This window comes from Chamaea fasciata, unplaced genomic scaffold (genome assembly GCF_029207755.1).
Source record: "Chamaea fasciata isolate MVZ Bird 193981 ecotype frontalis unplaced genomic scaffold, bChaFas1.0.hap1 SCAF_6, whole genome shotgun sequence".
NCBI classification, from domain to species: domain Eukaryota; kingdom Metazoa; phylum Chordata; class Aves; order Passeriformes; family Sylviidae; genus Chamaea; species Chamaea fasciata.
The window spans coordinates 72,515,963-72,536,017 of NW_027094091.1; the positions used below are offsets into that span (position 1 = coordinate 72,515,963).

Consider the following 20,055-nt stretch of genomic DNA (forward strand, 5'->3'; position numbering starts at 1 on the left):
ATTAATTGTTGACCATTAATTCTGCCCTTACAAATCTTACAGGGAGGAAAATTGGGCTTTAAAAGTAGTTTCTAAAACGCTACTTGGCCTTTGATGTCCACCAAAAGTTTTCTCAATGCCCTGTAAGCCGCAGTGAGTTACTGAGCAGCAGCAGTGCCCAGAAAATGCTCGGTTTACGGGATGAGAGGAAAGCGACACCCTGCCAGGGCGGGCACTCCCAGATGCCGTGTGGGGGAGCATCTCGCTGACCTTCCCGGCAAATGCGGAGCACATGGATCCGGGAAACGTGGAGAGAGGAGACAGACACCGAAACGCCAGCCTGCCCTTCTCACATCAGTGTTAGCAGCTCCTGGGCTACTGCTGAATCTGGAGAGAACGTTTCTAGGGGCAAGAAGGGAGCGCTCAGTGGATGCCGACATGAAATACACCATGTAGGGAGTAAAACACGAGCCTGCAACAAAGCCTGCCGGGCTGACTCCAGGAGTTCTGCTTCCTTCCTGGAATTACACCAGGGCTGTTGTTCCTGCAGTGAGCTGGAAAGGCCTGAAACAGAAACAATAATTTGACAAAAAAGAAATCATACGCGGTATTCTGCCTTTTGACAGAGGATACACAATTATGTCTATATAGAGTAGAAGTATATCCATACGTAGCAAGGGCCTTTTAAGGTGGAAATCTTTCTCTCCCACACATACACACAATTATTCAACTACCAATAAAGGCTAACATTTAGCTGGCCCAGCCCCCAGTCTATATCTTACAAGGAAATGTTTACAGATTTCTGTAATTTATCTGTGCTCAAGGGCAGTACAATTGATCATCCAAATAGCAGCATCCGATGGGATCCAGCAGCACTGTCAAGGAGCTCCCTAAATTAAAATCTGTCTGACCTTTAGCAAGTCTCATATGTGGTGAAATAGATGTTACACATTTTGTGCTGTTTGAGGCAGACCCAGACTACCACAAGCAGTAAGCTGCATGCCTAAAAGGAAAGTGATATTGAAGTTTCTTCAGCACACTGACAGATTTATTCCTTCTGCTGCTTCTTCCAGCCTTTATTTCTAGGGGGTTCCAAAGTTTCAGAATATCCAGGGCTGCTTTTGATTTTGAAAATCGCCATAGTACTTGATATTAATACTTCATGAGGGACACCTACCACTTCTCTAATTTGAAAAAGTGCTTTGCTACCTGCTAGAAGGTGGAAACTCATTATAACATGCTGTAGCCTTGCTGTACAGAGGTTTCTCCTCAAATTAGTAGTAGTCAATATGGTCCAGAGTACTGAAAGAAGGAGCTAAAGAGTACACCAGGTGTCCTAACAGCAGTAAATCAGCTTAACTGGGCCAGAGGAATGAATAGTTTAGAAAAAGGAGTTACACCGACATATACTGTAGGTTTCACAAGCAAGAATAACCTTTTCCAGTTAGAAATAATATCTTTTTAAATAAGTAGGAACTACTGTATAGGTTCACTACCCTTTTATGCTGGGTCACTGGAACAGGCCCAGAATATTTCAATTAATCCATGACATATAAGGATGATGATCCTCACAGGAATTCTTCAAATGTGTATTTCAAATATTTATTTCCCTCCTTCTGATCCTTATCCAGTACTTCTCTATTCCTTAGACAGTGAATGATTTGGGACAGGAACAACATGCAAGGATGGTGCCTAAAACAGCTGCAGTAGAGGCTTCAGAGCCAAAAATTAACCACTCCTCTGGTGTTATGCAAAGTTAATTTTCTCACAGACCTGTGAAATATGAAGAAGTATTGTCTCAAAAGTCTCAGCAGCATTTCTCTGGAAGCCCTATAACAGAAATGTGTCTGTGAAAGTACACTGATATTAAGAAGGGTGCAATTCCACGTATCAGGTTAGTAGTAGGGTCATAGTTTTACCAGTGTCGTGTAATTTCCCTCTTACTGGACTGCTAAGTTGAAGAATTTTGAAAGATACAAAGATGCTTCTGTTTAAGTCCTCTACATTCTTGGAAAATTCTTCTATCTAAGTGGACCTGCTAGAAGGTGCCACAATTAATTAGGGTGGGCAAATACTATGCAGAAATTGCTTGTTGAACTCTATTTACAATGGCTCTGCTTACAGCAGCTTAATTTCTTGAATTGTTTATGTATGTGCAGATCCTCCAGTGGAATAAATGAAACCTTGATTGCTGAAAGAGAAAATGGAAAACACGAGAACATAAAAATTGAGGACTATAGGGAGAACACCACACTGCAAGTGAACACAGCACAAGAGATACCCCGTGGAGATTTATGCATCACAGAGATTTACAGTGGGACTCACCACGGAGCAGCAGAAAGCAACACACACTTTTCTGAAACAAAACAAGAGACCCCACAAAGCCACAGAATTCCTCCTAAAGTGATAGGCACCCCCAGAGTGATCGTGACAGATGAGGCTGCTGGCAGAGGGACGACAGAAGAAAGGCCAGGTGCTATGGTTGAGCTGCAGTTGTCCCTCTCAAAGGACATGCACAAGGCCACCAATGCTCCTGCTGTGACTCTCCTGGGGACAGAAAAGTGCCCCCCTGCAGGCAGAGGAGCCAGTGCCCAACAGGATGGGAGCAGCCCCCTCATCGCCGTTCCCCTGGCTGTGAAGGAGGGCAACATCCAGTGGTCAAACAAAGTGGTCCACTTTTCTAGCAGCAAGGAGGTCAAGAGGATCCAAGGTGCAGCTCCATCTATCCCCAGGGTGGAGGTGATCCTAGACTGCTCAGACAGGGAGAAGGAAGCGCCCAGGTCTCCGTCTGAAAGGGGGTGTGTTGATTCTCAAGTAGAAGGAGGGCAGTCAGAAGCACCTCCTTCCCTCCTCTCCTTTGCAATCTCACCAGAAGCCACAGTGCAGGGAGAAGAGAGCAAGCACTCGGAAAAGGAACACAGACCTCTCAAGCACAGGGCAAGGCACGCAAGTGAGTATGTCCCATCTTATAATTTTCATTGCCCGGGGACATCTTTTGTAGCTTTAGATATAATTTCAGGATTTAGAATGCATTAAGAAAAAAAGTGTTTGGAGATTTTTTTTTTTCTGCAGTTTTCTAACTTTCCCTCTCTCTTTTTCTTTTAAATGACATTTCTGTTCTTGCTTTATATATTTTTTCAGGGTGATACAATGCTCATGGTGATGAGCCAAGAGTGTACCCATGCCTTAACTGCACCGAATAACTTTGCTTAGTAGACTTCCACTTTGAAATTAACTCCTGACTTTGTCCAACTAAAAATACTTCCATCTCCAGAAAGGGCTGAACTCTGCTGGTCTTCTAACTCATATCCAGTGGCAATCTGTAAAATATTAACAAAAAGAGCAAGTTGCTTGCAGATGTCTAAGTGAATCCTGTGGGTTTCCCCTTTTATAGCAAAAGCTTTGTGTTGTCATTTGCATCATCTAAAACCAAAGCCATGCCACTGCTTTGAAAAGTTAATAAAAAAGTCTAGCAGCAAAGCTTGATGTTGTCTGCAGAAGAGATCTTGACAGACACCAGCATGTGTATAACTGTTACATGATCCTTTTGGTTTTGTCAGCCTTCTCTAGACTGTAAAGTGAACATGTTATTTCTCATGACTCCCAGACCCAGAGGTCAGCTTCAAAATGTGTCCAAGAAGTTCACGTGGAAGCAAAGTTGCTACTGGAGCTAATATTGATTAACTGGGTGTAGACATACATTATTTATTAATTTATCTATTTTTTTTTTTGTTATTTTATTCATCTGGGACCTTTCTATTGGTTGCTTGCTCCTTCCCAACAATGTGAAGAATCCTGTCTGGGGATTTAGTAGCAGTATGTCAAAGGTGCTTGAATGTGTGCAGTGAGATACTGTAGCAACAAACTATTTCATATGCAGCGTTGGAACTCCTCTACTAACCCACTGCTAATTCCTCTGGAAGCATATTTTTAGCATGATAACCATTTGTGTCTCATTGGCAAGTGGATTAGGCTGTTACTTATGCCTAAGTGTCTGTATGCAACCCACATATTTTGGCCATATTAAATGAAGTATGAAAGAAAAGTGCACATGCTTCACATTTTGGCTGTGAAGTCAGAACCAACTGTGGGACTGTGCCTGCATTTCTTAGGGAATTACTTGCAGTGCCTGTCTTAAAAGGCACAAAAAATGAACTACTTTTTACATGATAAACTCTTCTTTCAAGAAGAACAGAAGTCCTGTCCTTTTCCCACACCAACTATGACAGTCTCTTCTAAACTCCTAAGGGTCATTACCCTTAGGAACCACTGATTTAATACAATTTTTTGCCTTATTATTATTATTATTATTATTATTATTATTATTATCCTATCTCCACATTAGAAAAAAATAAATTTCCAAGCACAGCAGCAAATTTGTGTGTAGCAAATACTATGCATGTTTTCTGCAAAAATAGAAATTATAATGCAGCATTTAAGTCTGAACTGGAGAAGAACTGGTATTATGGGTGTTTGATCTCTTTAGCAGAAATTTTCTCCGTAAATATTATTCAGATTATGTTTACCTGAATAGCTAGCGCTCTAACACTAAAACCCATAGTTCTGGAAAAAACCTTCAGTGACTATTGTAAGCAATTGGATTGTCACAGGACGGAGCCAAGGATTTTGTGATTCGGCTTTCCAACAATAAAGTATTACAAATTACTGGTTTGGGTGCCATGCTCTTTTCTCTTTCATAGATTCTTGTGAGGACCACTGATCCAGTTGTGCAGTCACCTGGCATAGTGGCAGAAAATCCAACTGTCTTTAATAGGAGAAGTATCAGACTCCATCTACTGACATGGCTAAAAGGATCATGACAAGAAAACACACAGCATAGCTTTCTTTAATAAATTTGTTTTATTTATGCCAGCAAAAGATAGCAAATAATTTACTGTTCTGTTTTCTTTTATCAGAGGCATGTTTTTTTCCTTGTGACTATTGATTTAGTCAGGAATAGCTTTAAATTTCAGCTTTTGTGAAGGGAGGAGCCATTGAGACTGCCATTGATGAGATTCAGTGGTAGAGTACGAGGAAGAGAAAGCAGCAGGGACAGCACCTGACTGGCATTGCCCCATGAGGCACATGCTCCATGTTCCATTACAAGTCACACTGATGTCCAGTGCACCCAGCAGCTTTGCAGCTGCATCTGTTCCTCCCTCACATGACCTGATGAAAACCAGTAGTTCATGCTTTCAGAAATATTGTCATTGATACTCCTATAAATACCCTCGAGGAGTTAGTTGAGTCTCCTTGGTTCTGCACTTAAATGTGTATTCACTCTTGCCACATTTCCAAAATAAATATTCTGTATATGTTATATCTTACGGAACTTATATTTCAGGCAAGTAATGCTTGTTAAAAGACTGAAACCTGCTTTCATTAAGTACCATGGACAAACTCCCACATCTACCAAGGGGCTGAAAGTTACTGCTAATATTTTCTGTGTATGCCCTTCTGGATGTATACTTGCTTTTAAAGAGCTAATACAGAGTTGCATACAGACTTTTAGCGAGTTTGCAATTTATAGGAGTAAAATAAACACCTAAATGGCAGAAGCTGCTGCCACTGTCAGAATCCACTCAGTTTCATTTGATCTCAGATATTAAACAGTCATGGGCCTGCCTGGCTGGGAATAGCTGCTGTAAGCCTAGGAACTTGTAGTCAAATACTTGGAAGATACCAGACCAGAAACTGAATAAATGAGAAAATATCACCTGCCTGTTGGTGCTGGGAATAAAAATTAAGAATGCTAGAAATAAAGGCACATGTAATGTTCCTGTTGAGCAAAGAGAGTGCTAAAGAAAGTGATGTAGCCTTTGAACTCGCATGGGTGTGTCTCCAAGGAATGCTGAGTATGGATTTTATAACACGGCTGGTACTGTGAGAAAAACTCAAGTACAATGAACTTTCCATACAAAAGAAATGTTTTCATATTTAATAAATTTCAGTACAGGAAAATGCACCCAAATAGTCTCCTTGTAATTTTGCAGGCTGCATGAATTTAACGTGCACTTTGAATCTTTCCACAGGGCTCCGACGAAGTGAGAGCCTGTCGGAGAAGCAGGTCAAAGAAGCCAAATCTAAATGTAAAAGTATTGCACTGCTGCTGACGGCAGCTCCCAACCCCAATTCCAAGGGGGTGTTGATGTTCAAGAAGCGCCGCCAAAGGGCGAGGAAATACACTTTAGTCAGCTACGGGACTGGGGAGTTGGAACGTGACGAGGACGAGGGGGAAGAGGGTGAAGGTGAAGAGGGAGACAAGGAAAACACTTTTGAGGTGAGTTTGCTTGCAACGAGTGAGTCGGAAATAGATGAAGATTTCTTCTCTGACATTGACAAGGACGGTAAGATCGTGACGTTTGACTGGGACAGTGGTCTGCTTGAGGTGGAAAAGAAGACAAAAAGTGGAGAGGAGATGCAGACGCTTGCAGACAGCACAGGGAAAGGGGCCCTCATGTTTGCCAAGAGGCGGCAGAGGATGGATCAGATTACAGCGGAGCAAGAGGAGATGAAGGCAAGCACAGTGCAGACAGAGGAGCACAGGGAAACCAACATGACAGAGAACTTCCAGAAAGTGAGCTCTTCCATCTATCAATCAAAAGAGGAGGAAATGTCAAGACAGCAGACCTGTGTGAGCAAAAGCTACACAGACGTGAGCCAGAGCCACAGCAAAGTGGTACAACAAAATGGCTTTGGCTTAGCACCTGGCACAAACCTCTCTTTTCAGTCCTCTGGAACTCAAAAGCCAGCATCTTTGAATAAAACAGCAAAACCCTTCCCTTCTGGAGTTCAAAACCGAGCAGCTGCACCATTTTCACCCATAAGAAATGTCACCAGTCCCCTTTCAGATGCTGCAGCACCACCTCCTTACTGCTCTGTCAGCCCACCAGCTGAGGCTTTCTACAGACCTGTCTCAGCTCCTGTGGCCAGCAAGGCTGCCCCACCTGCATGGGCAGCCACTGAGCCCACGGAACACATTGCGTCCAGGGATGAGAGGATTGCCGTGCCAGCCAAAAGAACCGGGATACTGCAGGAGGCCAAGAGAAGAAGCACTTCCAAACCTATGTTCAATTTCAAAGACGCCCCCAAAGTAAGTCCTAATCCTGCCCTGCTGTCCCTTGTACACAATGCAGAGGGCAAAAAAGGGACTGGAGCTGGTTTTGAGTCAGGACCTGAAGAAGACTACCTCAGTTTGGGAGCAGAAGCTTGCAATTTCATGCAGACTCAAGCATCTAAACAAAAGGCCCCTCCTCCTGTTGCTCCAAAGCCTTCACTCAAGGTGTCTCCTTCTGCTGGTACTCCAGTTTCACCAGTTTGGTCGCCTTCAGCTGCAGCTTCCAACAAGCCTCCTTCTTTCCCAGCACCAGCCTCACCTCAGGCAGCATATCCTGCACCACCCAAATCTCCACAGTATCCTCATTCTCCCGTCCATCCCCCAAGCACTCTGGACCTTGCTGGTCCTTTCAAAGGGCCTCAGGCCAGCCTGGCGAGTCCAAACCTTGCCCCCAAGGCAACACCAGTCACCCCAAGTGCTGGAGAAACAAAGCCTCCCTTCGAGATGCCACCAGCTATGAGTGGGAAAGGAGCACAGCTGTTCGCCAGGAGGCATTCCCGAATGGAGAAGTACGTGGTGGATTCAGAGACTGTGCAGGCAAACATGGCACGAGCCTCATCTCCAACTCCATCTTTACCAGCTTCTTGGAAATATTCATCCAATGTCCGAGCACCTCCACCCGTTGCTTATAATCCCATCCACTGCCCATCTTACCCTCCTGCTGCTACCAAGCCTTCCTCTAAGGCCGCTGCTGCTACCAAAAACACAAAAAGAAAACCTAAGAAAGGTCTAAATGCTTTGGATATTATGAAACATCAACCTTACCAACTCGATCCATCTTTATTTACCTTCCAACCTCCTAAGGAAAGCCTTGCCATGAAGCAGACATCAAAGCTGTCCACTTCAAAGCAAACGCTGCCTTTACCTTCCTACCTTCCACCTGGTGCTGGCTCTCCCACCAGGGCCCGGCCTTCTTCGGTGTACTCCGTGCCAGCCTACGGCTCCCAACCTTTGTTCCCGTCAAACGCCTCTCTCCCAGGAAATGAATCATATTCACCCACAGGCTACTCTGCCTTTTCTAAGCCAGAAGCCACCACGTCCTCTTTGTTTACTGCTCCGAGGCCAAAATTTTCAGCCAAGAAAGCTGGCGTCACTGCACAGGTGTGGAAGCCATCGGTTATTCAAGAGTAAAGCCAGTAGCAAAAACTTAGTGTCCATTTTGCTTGCAGTCACTGGTTTGCAGTGATCACCTGGCACACAGACTGTGCCAGTGGTATTCCTTAGCTTACTTAAGAATGTCAGATGTATCACCTCAAATCTGGGTCCAAAATATTTGAACTTTTTAAAGGAATCAAAATAGATCAAAAATTTTAGCACATTTATGCATTTTATTGGGTGCTTTATAGACATGACATCCTGAAATGGAGAGGTACCATTGTGTGAGGTGAGCAGGACACTAGGTTTTTGCTTTAGGACTACAACAATAGAAACAGTGAGCAATATTCCTGGTATGTCAAATTAACAGAGAACAGCTTTCTTCCTGTCCCTCTCCCCAGCGGTGTTCTAATTACCCAGGGATTTGAGGACTTTGGTGGTTGTTTTTTTTTTTTTAAGAAGTGCCTTATTAACTAATAGTAATATGTATTATTAACACAGCATAAAATAGATACAGTGTTAGACTCTGACTGGTCACTAGTAGAACACAAGTGGATAGACCTTTGGCCTGCACAGAGCCTCATGGAATTCACTCAGAATCTGTCCTGGCTCGAAGGTCCTTCCACAGGAATCTCATTGATCAGCCAGGGGCTTAGCTTGTAAGCTACATGGATCAGCTGTGATCCAAAATCATGAATTGCCTCTGTGATTTCACAGAGAACGTGCTATAAGAGATGCTGGAGTGTTATGAAGACTAAAAAGAGGTGGAAAGACAGCTGGACAAATTGTTTAAAATTTCCCATTTTGGGGAAATTCCACATCCCACATGCAGGCATATTTTTAGCCAGAGTTTGCCTTGAACCCAGCAAGTATGATAGAAGCCTGTAAATCAAAATTATTGAGCACTCAGAGAGGTGAGCTGGGTCTTGCTGCTGCAATCTAACGCACCGGTTTCTTGTGAAAGCACAGTGACTAAGAACTGGAGGGCTATCTATAGAGTAGCGTGCTGATTCTTGCTCCCAGAGTAGTGTGTGCCACAGAAATTACCAGTAAATCATGATTATGACCATGTCTTCCTACTGGCCTCTTGTACACATTTCATTATTTTCTCTTGGGCCTTTACAGTGCTTCTTCCCACTTTAAATCTTTTTATTCTGGTCTTATACTTTTATCTTTTACTTGTCATATTGGGGACTAAGGATTGAAATACTGCTACTGGGGAAAACTTTTAAGGGTCTGTGGTCTTGAAATGTACTGTATGATCTTGCAGTAAATATAGAGCAAATATTTGAGTAGTTTAGCATGGCTTTCATCAGCATCAGTGGTGCTAGGGCTAAAACAAGGTGCTGTTTCTCACAACTAAGGGAATCAAAATCCATCCCAGGTGTGAAGCTAAAGATTAAGGCATAACTCTGTAAATAAAGATGGCAGAATCTGTTGGCATATTTGTTTAAACTGTGATTCAGCTAGTTACAGACCAGATTATGGACCTTGTATATCATAGCAGGGTTTGACTAACTATCTATCTTGATGAAGAAAACATTCCTAAATATGAAAAAAAATCTCCGTAGTTTGGTCCCATGATGGTAACTCAAACTGCAATCAAAGATGAGAAGAATGCATTTGGTTGCACATGCAGAAAGCAGGCTGAATCCAAACTCTAACCAAACCAATAAAAAAACACTCCTGTGAATTTTGGACCTCCAAAATTCTACTCTTCCCTTTAAATTTTAGATTAGGATACTGACTGCATTAGAAGAAAATGACCAAGGGGTCCATCTCCCTCCTAAAATTCAGAAAAATCATAGGAAATTCAGAGGCAAAAAAACTGGAAAACTCAAGAAATATTTATACTGCATTCACCTGGAAATAGAAAGTAGCAATATTTTAGTCCTTTGGAGATCTCCCTTCTACCTGTTTTCCACTGTCAATATCTGTACTTTTCTTCTATCATTAAACTTGTCCCTTTCCTCTCTGCCTGTTTGTGGCTTTTTTCTTTGGTATAGCTGCTGGGGTTTTTTTGTTTTGTTTTGTGGGTTTTTTTTGTTTTGTTTTGTGGGTTTTTTTTGTTTGTTTGTTTTTTGGTGTTTTTTTTTTTTTTGTTTCACTTCTATGTACTGACTGCCAGTATACTTTTGGGGGAAGTGTATTCCCTATGCTAGCCTGTTAATATGAAATCTCCCCTCTCCCCTTCCTCACCCCTTTCCTCTTCCCTTTCCTTCCTCCTTTCTTCGCCTCTTTCCAAATTCAACCTGGAGTTGCACACACGGTTTTAGGTAGATTTTAAGACACCAATATGAACCTGGAATAAAGATCCCTCACCAAAGGTAAGTAGTGCTGTGAAGACACACAGGAATCCAATCAGCCTCCTATTGCCTTCCATGGTTTTGCTTAGTCTCCTCCTGTAAAGCACGTCTGTAAATTATAATCATACTTCCGTATTTGTTCATCCCGCCACCAAAAGAATATTTCCCTAATGAGGAGATCTATAGCAGCTTTGTCGTTCCTCCACAAGTGTTGATATTGATGCAGGTGGCTATGAGACACAGGAGCTTAGAAAGAGCATCTATGCTGAAAAGTTGAATTTTCATCACATTTGGATTCAGACACAAATATTTTATATGGCCTAGAACAAAGACAGGAGGACTTTTAAACCACAGTAAGAGTTAAAACCAAAAGTCTCAATGACATTAAGTGCTCTTAACTCAGTTCAGATCTTTTGAAAATCTCATTCAAAGCCCTACTCTGAATTCAATTTCCTACATACACATCATTCTCCACGCATGGGACTTGGATCCAACTTGGCTTGAAGGCTCTTTTTACTAATCAGGTAAGTCTTTAATTCTTATTAATATTTCAAAAGGCTGGTCTACCTACAGTAACAGGTTTATCCAAGATGTAATCTCTGGTGAAGCAGATATTTAGAGGAAAGTTGAGCTGCGCACTGTCATGCATCCAGATGAAAAGCTAAAGACAATGTCAAATGTGGCTGAAATGTCAAGGAAATGAATTGTTTGTGTAGAGGAGCCATCTGAAATTTCACTTGGAAAGGGCAGTGAGCTTTTGTAAATGGTTTTCTGAAAAAAGCTATTAGAATTGTTTTATGTAATATGTCAAGGCTGCCAAGATGCAATTGTCATCTTTGCTATGGAGGCATATTTAACAGTGAATTTTAAGCCATCACCAATAACAATACTTGTAGTATGTTCACACTACAAGAGGAATTTAGGTGTTCCATGACTATTTTAACACATTTAATTACAGCACAGACTGGAAGTATTATAATGCAGCAGTTTTGATCTCACATTCTAGACAGCCTTTCATAAAAACAGCTACCTCAATCAAGGGTTAATATACCTTCAATTTATGATTCAGTTATAAACATCTTGCTATAAAATTGAGTTGAAAAGTTTTGTTTTGGAGATGAGTGGCTTTCAGACAAAAAAGTTCAAGTTTCTGCTGCAAAAATAAAAGAAAAAATTTAGTTCTTCAACAAGGAACTACCTAACTCCTCCTCCTTTCTCTAGAGGAACCACTCTTACCATGTTCCTGCTTGCCAAAAAATAATATATTATGAAACAACCAGAAAGAGATTTCAATGAATTTTTCCTGTAGGAACATTTATAACATAAACATTATCATCTCTTACAAGTAAGCCTCATTCTTTTGCTGCATTCTGCTCTTCTAAGGAAGAAAAAAAAAATAAGAGGTTGAGGTACCAGCAGACTGAAAAAAAAAAAACAAAACCAAAATGAAGCATGGAGTTTGTGTGTGGTTCAAATAGAAAAATCAGTACTAAGTGGCACAGCTGCAATTTTGAGAGAAAATACTACTGGGATTAGAGGGAGGCAAGCTGGAGGGACAAAACTCCACAATAAAAGAGTGACTAAACAGGATAAAATACCTGTCAGAAGATTCTGAAATACTGAAGGTAAAAGAACAATCAGCAAGAGGGCCTCACCTATTCTGCATATAGAGACAGCTGACTATTTCCAGACTTTCGTTGAATTTTTTTTGTTGAACTCTGATAAAAGATTACAAGCAGTTATAAAGAACTTCACACCAGATGATGTGATGTGGGAGGAGCATTGCTTATCAAGTATCCAGGATGAGAGCTCAACAAAGAACCACCCTGACCATCACGTGCTGCTGCTCCAGCTGTTCTGGAGTGGGGTTGCTCTGTGAGGCTGGGGAATAGCAGGGAAATGACCAGAACTAACACTATGCAAAATCTTTCTCCTCTTTTTTTTTCCAGGATCCTTTTCCAGATTTGCTAGCTCTAAAATTTCAAACCCTTTGGTTCTAAAAAGATTCCCTCTTCCAGTCTTGCCTTTTAACATGATGCAACTTTCTTTACCTGAAGTCAAACACCCGGGATTCCACTGATTGCTTTGGTGGTTTGGCACAGCACGTGCAAATCTTAATTACACAGCTTGGCATAATGGTATTTTATAATGACTCTGCTCAGCTTGGAATGGAAATACTATATGAAGAAGAAACTTGACAAATCTTCAAAAACCTGTGGATTCAGAAGCTCTGAATGATTCACTGCTAGTAGATCTCTTGGGAAAATACGTGAGCCTGGTAATTTCACGGCAGTCTTGATGCCACCATCACTACTTCACAGAACCCATGACAACAACTGGTCTCATTTTACAGTAGACATTACTTTTGCATGCCATTACGTAAAGGAGGAGTTGGAATCACTCAAGAGTTATGTTTGACAAGTGGTTTTCAGCCTGGTTGCTTACTAAACTAAGCACTTCAGGTTTTTACCAAATGATTTAAAAAGCAGGAAAAATCCTGAAGCTCTATGTCAAAATCATCTCTACAGATGCAGACTTGAACTCTTCCTTTACAAGCTAAGACAAACCATATGATAGCAATCTCATGGGTTTAATATTTGCTTCCTTAAGTAAGGCAGGCAAAGACTTTTTCTTTATGTGGTAATCAAGTCTCCAGTTATCCTCTACAGCATTTAAAAGAAAATTCTATTCCTGATTTTACTGATCTTGAGAAACTTTTTAACTGCAGTGCATGTGAAACATCTGTGCAGGTTTCTCCCTTAGGCTGAGAAAACTCAGCTATGAGAAAATAACTTACTGAACTTACAGACTGACTGTCTGGATGAAGGCTTCCTGTGTGGGGAAATAATGTAAACCCAGCATTTTCAAACATGAATCCTGATTCTTTTGTACGTTTTTAAGAGAGAAATCTTAAACCACGGACTATCCTCAAAATTACAGGCAATTAAAAGATAAGATGCTACAAAATAACCTGAAAATAATCATGTCATTTCTAAGTAAGTGTCACGACTGAACTGTAGAACAGATGAAGTGTTTCTCTTTATGCTTCCACCTAGATCTGAAACAGCAGATTGTAATGGTTCTAAGAAACATACAACAAGCAGAAGAAAAGGAGGAGCATTACAGAAGTAAAATACATTCCAAATCACGGGAGCACATTGGATTACAAAGGGTGACATGGAGCACAACATTCAGTTTCACTGTGAGCTTGAACTGATAGAGAAGCAAAGAATTCAGCACATTCATATTAGGAGCAAAAGTTTCCATACAGTAAAAACCTATGGACAAATCTTTTCAGTTTTTCAAAAGAAAGATTCTTTTTTCCCCAAACCCCATAAATAACTGCTAGTGATTTTTTGCTTTGATTTGTGAGGATGATATTTCTCACAGCCTTTCTATGCAGGTTGTTGTTGGTACATGGCTCTATAGTGCAAACAAGAGCAAAATATCTGGCGTCTGGGTACACTTGGTTTTCTTCCTAGAGTACTGAAATAGTACTGATGCAAGCACCTAACACTGTGTATACAGAATTATGAGAAAAACAATATTAAACACTACTGTTTGGATTGCAAAGTGAGGCACTTGGAATTCTTGTTGCCTGTGTCAGCTTAATCCAACCTTCTTGGGCATTTGTGTGGCCAGAACATCTGCAATCATGTCATATTTGCTATTTTCTGCTGTAGGATTCCAACCTGGGATGCCCATCTGATGAATAGCTCTCTGCTGCTTTGTTTTGACATCATTCCATGCTTAGCACCATTCCTTATTTAATGCATACTCCTCAAAGAAAAGTGGCTTTCATACAGAATTACTCTCTTACAGATTTTTGCTGTCAGCACCCAAATCATTCAGAAGCCAGAGTTCATCTTTACACTGTTGCACTCTACAAATGAGCAAATAATGCACAGATTGAGCAGCACTGACACCAGGACACTCTGTAGCCCTGGGCGTCTGGTTCCAGGCACTTCAAGACCTCTCCAGAGCCCAGCAGCACATGCACCAGCTACTCTGTCAATGTGATCCTTAACATCCCTCTGGGAGTGTTAACAGCTGGCAGACTCCAGGTGCAACTCCAGAAAGGGAATCCTCAGTGACCAGCTATGAATTCCAACCCACAAAATCACCTTTTCTTACAACATACTCCTCTGTTAGAGAACACTAATATTTCCTAAATGAATCCCTGAAATGGCCCCGGCAGGGAGAAATCCTAAAATTTAATGAAAATGCATCAGCACTGGGCAATGGTGCTTTCATTTCAGAGCTTTGGAACAGCTCACCTTCCAACTTCACTAGGATTCCTTCGAGGTAGCTTTTTAGGACCCAAAATAAACCCTGGAACGCTGTCATGGAGCACAGTGTAACAGGGGGTTTGAACCACCAGGTACTTGTAGGAATGAAGAAACCCCTCCTACCTCACAGGCTATGGGGTGGAACACGCTGTAAAACCACGGCGCTCCTACTGAGCCTGCCTAAGGCTCTCAGCGTGAATGTTCACACATAGGGACATTTACACTGAAATATGGGACACTTCACACAGAAAGATTTGTGTCAAGCCAGTTCTAAAGCAGGCAGTGGTGCCACATCTCAAGGTAGAAAGGACAGAAAATAGGGCCAGCTTTGCGCTGGTAGCTGTGCAATATAAAATCCAGAAGGTGGCAGCAAATATTCTTCCCTACAAGAAATAAACAGTTTATTCCCAGGAAATCTAAGATGCCTACGGCCAAAAGTTTCAGACATTCGCTTTCTGTAGGCATAAACGTAATGTATTTTGAGAACTACATCTGGATAAAGATTAAATGGTAATGAAAAGCTGATTTTCTTTCATCTGCACAGGTGCAAAGGGAGTTAACTAAATAATTTATCACAAGTTAGCAATAGCCTAATGTTTTTTAACCATACAAGTAGGCATTTTACAGTAGTGAAGTCCTAATTCTGATAATTGACTTTCCTCTTCTACCATTACTTGACAACTAAAAAGGGCTTTATTTTCAAAAGCATAATTTGTCACAAATTTTTGAGTTGCTACACAGCTTGTGTGAGGTGGCTGACAGTAACTGCTTCATTAGTTTGTATACAAATTATGAAAACAAGATTGCTCTCACCTGAAATAACACCACATTTAGAAACAATCTGAATTTAGAATAAATTAGATTTTAGTCCTAGAATTCCCTATAAATTTTCAGAATCAAGCCCTGACAAGAGAGCTTTGAGGAAGTCAGGATCAGGCCTGGACTATATGATTCTAATCTAGTCCTGGTCTCAGTACAGCCACTGACAAGATTTTAGTTGATAGACAGGTGAGTTTCCCTCCCTCTCCAGCCATTAGCCAAATTTCTTCCTCCTCATTTTAGTCTACCGTAAAATATTTCAAGAGTTTCAAATAAAAAATATTTTCCCATTTTATTTCAAAACTTTTGGTAGTTGGATGGTAAAATAGCTGTAGCATTTACTGCAGAGCTGGCAGCAATTCAGAGAGAAATTATTTTTTAATTACATAAAGTTTAAGTAATAAATGGTTTGGAACAACAACAACAAAAAAGCTGTAATAATATTAACAATATGTCTCCTTTCCATACTCAGCTCAGTTAAAAAAGCTGAAGTGCTTCTTTCATGTTAAAAAAAAAAAAAAGAAGGAAAGAATGGAAAGGCATAAAATTTTAGTATTATTTGTTTTGTCCTACCATTTTCTCAGTGGTTTGGTTTCTAACTGCAGTGGCCATTAGAATGCCATAGAAAGCCAAAGGAGAAATGTATCACTCTGGGCTTTTTATAAAGACAGAGTCACTTTTTGAGATAAAACAATTGTTTTATCTGCTTCCTCCTCCTTTGTCCCCTTTCTGTGTAAACAGCATCCAGGCGCTATTGTTAACTCAGATTTCAATGTGCTTTGATATGGGATTAAGGACCAGGACCATAATTAAAATATAAAAATAACATTGCTTTAATGACTTAGACACCAAGGTCTAATTTATTCGAGTGACTTCATTAGGGAGGAGTTTATGTGGAGAGAGTTTCACTGGACTATTCAGAGTCCAACCCACTTTTGTCTCCTTGACTGGTTAGAAGGCAGTTGTGGCATGTAAACACACACACACACACACACACACACACACACACACAGAGTTTTCTCTTAGTGAGATGTGCCACCTGAGTCAGAAAAACTGGCTGGGAAATCCTTTCACTAAGCGGTATTATGCATTCTTATTTAGTCTGGATAAGGAAAAATACCTTTCTGACTCCTGCCTTTAAAATTTGCACTCTTTTATGAACCTAAGTATTGTTCTTTGTAACTTTCAGATTTCGTAATTAACAAGAAAATTGAAATAGCTGTTAGTTGCAAGTAACCCAGTTTTCCTGACTATTAAGATATTATTGAATTAAAGGCTCTATACGTGCACACACCTAAGTACTGCTTTTACATTCATTTGCTTATATATGGAAATAGTTACTTTTGGAAGTAATATTATATAAATTTTAGTTTATACTAACACACACCTTATAAATATCAGAGATTCTTGCAGTGCCATAAATGTTTGCTTCAGTGAGCAGTTTATAACTTGTTCGCATTTTCAAAATCAGTGTTAATCCACACCTAACCTAAACAGTTTAACCTGTTTGCAGAGACACCCAAAGCACTCAGCAGCTGTCAGGATTCTGTGATTGCAAAGGACAGCTTTAAATGGCCTTTCCTCTTCTTTGCATTTAGGAATCACTTTCCCTCCAATAACTATTGTAGAAAAGGTTTTTTCCCTCTGAAAACATCCGGGAACCATTCCAGGAACCGGAAAAGAACAAATTAATCAGTGTAGAGGGTTCTAGTTTGTCTTGCTGCACAATACTTCAATATTCTAGTAACTGTTTTACCACAAGATTACAGGAATACAAAATGTGATAAAGTAATAATTCTGGAAGGATTTCACTTTTCTCTCCTCCCTTGATTTCTGAGGTGAAAAATGGAAAATCTCTACCCCTCTTTTTATGATTTTTTAATAGCTTAAGGGAGACAGAGGAGAGAGTAATTATTCTCTACTTACACTTCATATTTTCTGCTGTGTCTGGGGTTTGTGTATTGTTTCTAGTAGATGCTTCTCAACAGATGTATCTCCACTATTTAAATATAAAGGGGAAATATCAGAAAGTATTAGCATGTCTGGCTGCTGCTGTCCAACAGGTGAATGATGAATTCTAGTGACTGGAAGTTGCCCTAATTCCAGAGTCTGTGTTTGTTTGTTTGAGGGGGCTAAACACCAAAGTAGTGCGCTAGTTAGTAAGTAGGGATCTCTCTGAACTTATTCCTCAAATTCCTTCAAACCATTATGGAATAGACAAGGTTCTTTCCATATACTTCAGCCTTCTCCCAGGTAAATCATCTGGAATGCTATCTACCCTCACAGGTTTTGTCGCCTCACAAGCCAACAAGATAAAGATTAGTTAAACCCACATGCTGTTCAGTCCTTACTTCATGGAAGCAGAGATTATCCTAACTTTACCAAAGCTAGAGGAAACAGATGTGCATTTTCACATTTTGGAATTTGAAAGTTAAAACCCAGCCTATTTATTATAGATAATAATATAAGTCTTTAGAACTTTCCTAAAGACAAGCTATCAAGCGGGAGATGGAAGCCCAGATCAGGACTTCTACCTAAATAATACAATAGAATGATCCATCTTGATAAAAGTAGTGAAACACAATTAATAACTCATCATTTTCTGACTAAACTCTGTCAAAAAAAATTAGTTCCTGCTTTATAACTTATGGTTACGCCACAAAGATACCTCATTAACTCAGTGAACTCTGGAGTTTTTCTCTGAACAGGACAGATAAAGAGTATCTCATCTAAACGTCTTGAAAAGCCAGATATTTTATCCAATACTTGTTTCAACAGTATTTCCCTGTGCATCTCTGAAATCCTACAAAGTACTCACAGGGCTCCGAACAGGAATTTCCATTGAAAAAGCAGAATTTTTCTATTCTAGAACCCTCCTGAGAGGAGCTAACACAAGTAGACGAATGAGGTGGACCAGTTTGATCAACTTCTTCATCCCTCTCTACAAACTTATCTTCTCCCTTATTCTCAGCCTTATATTCTTAATTACCACATAATTTCTTGTGGTTTGGGTTATCTGATTAATTTCCAGCATAGGGAGGTGTGTGAGTGGGATTAATAATGTTGGGGAGTTTCCCCTCTGGAAATGCAAACTGGAAATACCTGAGCTAAGAGGTGAAAGGATAGTCCTTGTCATGAAGCATCAGTTGTGAAACCTGTCAAAACTCTCATGACATAACCTCTGAGTGTCACTACACTTTTTTAAAAAGATTCAGGCTAAGTACGACCAAACTGACTGAAAATGATGAAATCTGAAGTCTCTTCCTCAGTTTCCATCTCTCATACAGAAGGCTGATATTACAACATGACTTAAAATCTGAAGCAGTGGTCATTCACATTTCTTAAATGCAACAAGATCCTGTGGCAAAAAAAAACCTTAAAATGTGACACTCCTGTGTGAATCTTTGTGAGATCAGCTATACCTTAAATGATCACACACCTGGTCGGCTGCTCTCTAGTTCTTGATCACAGTGTTTTAATTTTGGGAAGTTCATTAGGAAAAGTAACACAGGGCAATGTTGTTCAGATCAAAATCTAGCAAAGCCTCTGGCAAAAAGAGCCAGGAATTTCACAGCAGATTTCAGAATTAAAGGCATTTAAGCCTGAGAACACGAATCAATGAGTGTAAACCGATGAGTTGAGGTACCACATTTATAGAGACTCTAAGAACAAGGTAATTTGTGCAGCACAGAGAGCGGGTCTGGCTTGGGGATAGGCCGTACCTGCTCCAGGCGCTGCCAAATGGCTTCTGCGACAGAACCTTCTCATGAACACAGTTTCTGTTTCAAAGTGCTGCATTACTAAGAAGATTAGGATTTGTCGAAAATGAATGGATTGCTCCTATAAGTGGGTCGGAATGTACTGAAATTCCGAGGGCATTGCCTTTTAAAGAAGCCAAAAGTAGCGTCATGTAAGGGTATTAAGTGAGTGATTGCATTAACTCCTTTAATTGCTTGTGTTCACTTTTATGCCCCAAAAAGTGAAAACTAGGATAAGTCTAATAATTTTTGAGTAAGAAAAGCCTTTCTTAAAAGGAGATTGCCAAAGATATGTTCTTGGACAGATGTCCTAGACAGAGCCTGTTATCAGATAAATTAGGCTGTGCCTAATGTTAGAAAGAATCTTGTAAACATACACAGAACTGTCACAACATGACTCCCTTCTGCATTAAGAATGGTCTTTTCAGAGCAAGGCACACCAGCTAAGTAGTGGGAAAGCTGCACAGTTGCTAATGCCACTGAACTTTTTCAGTAAAAGCCTGTCTTTGGTCTGCTTAGTTTCCTCAAAAATTCAATTTGCTGTGTCTTTGTTCCTGTTTCTTTCTCTGCCTCCTGCCTTTCCAGTAAATTGAAGTTCTAAAAGATGCCTGTAGGGACTGCCAGGATGTCACATGCCTTCAGGGTCTTTTGTTCCAGTTTGGAAATGAAGAGAAGGGGCTTTCTTTCTTGTT

At 40.5% G+C, this 20,055-nt stretch overlaps 1 protein-coding gene across 2 annotated transcripts in view; it reads left to right on the forward strand.

The window, feature by feature from the left end:
• SYNPO2 (synaptopodin 2) overlaps positions 1-20,055 on the forward strand; it is a 78,727-nt gene that overhangs the window by 53,888 nt on the left and 4,784 nt on the right. Inside the window, exons 3-5 of one of the 2 annotated variants that reach the window (XM_066184868.1) lie at positions 2,139-2,929; positions 6,012-8,197; positions 12,447-16,137. In XM_066184868.1, coding sequence (XP_066040965.1) covers positions 2,139-2,929; positions 6,012-8,197; positions 12,447-12,497 — 3,028 coding nt within the window. In that variant the 3' untranslated portion in view covers positions 12,498-16,137. Of the gene's footprint in view, positions 1-2,138; positions 2,930-6,011; positions 8,198-12,446; positions 16,138-20,055 lie in introns of those variants that run through there. The other variant, XM_066184867.1, reaches the window with a different exon arrangement.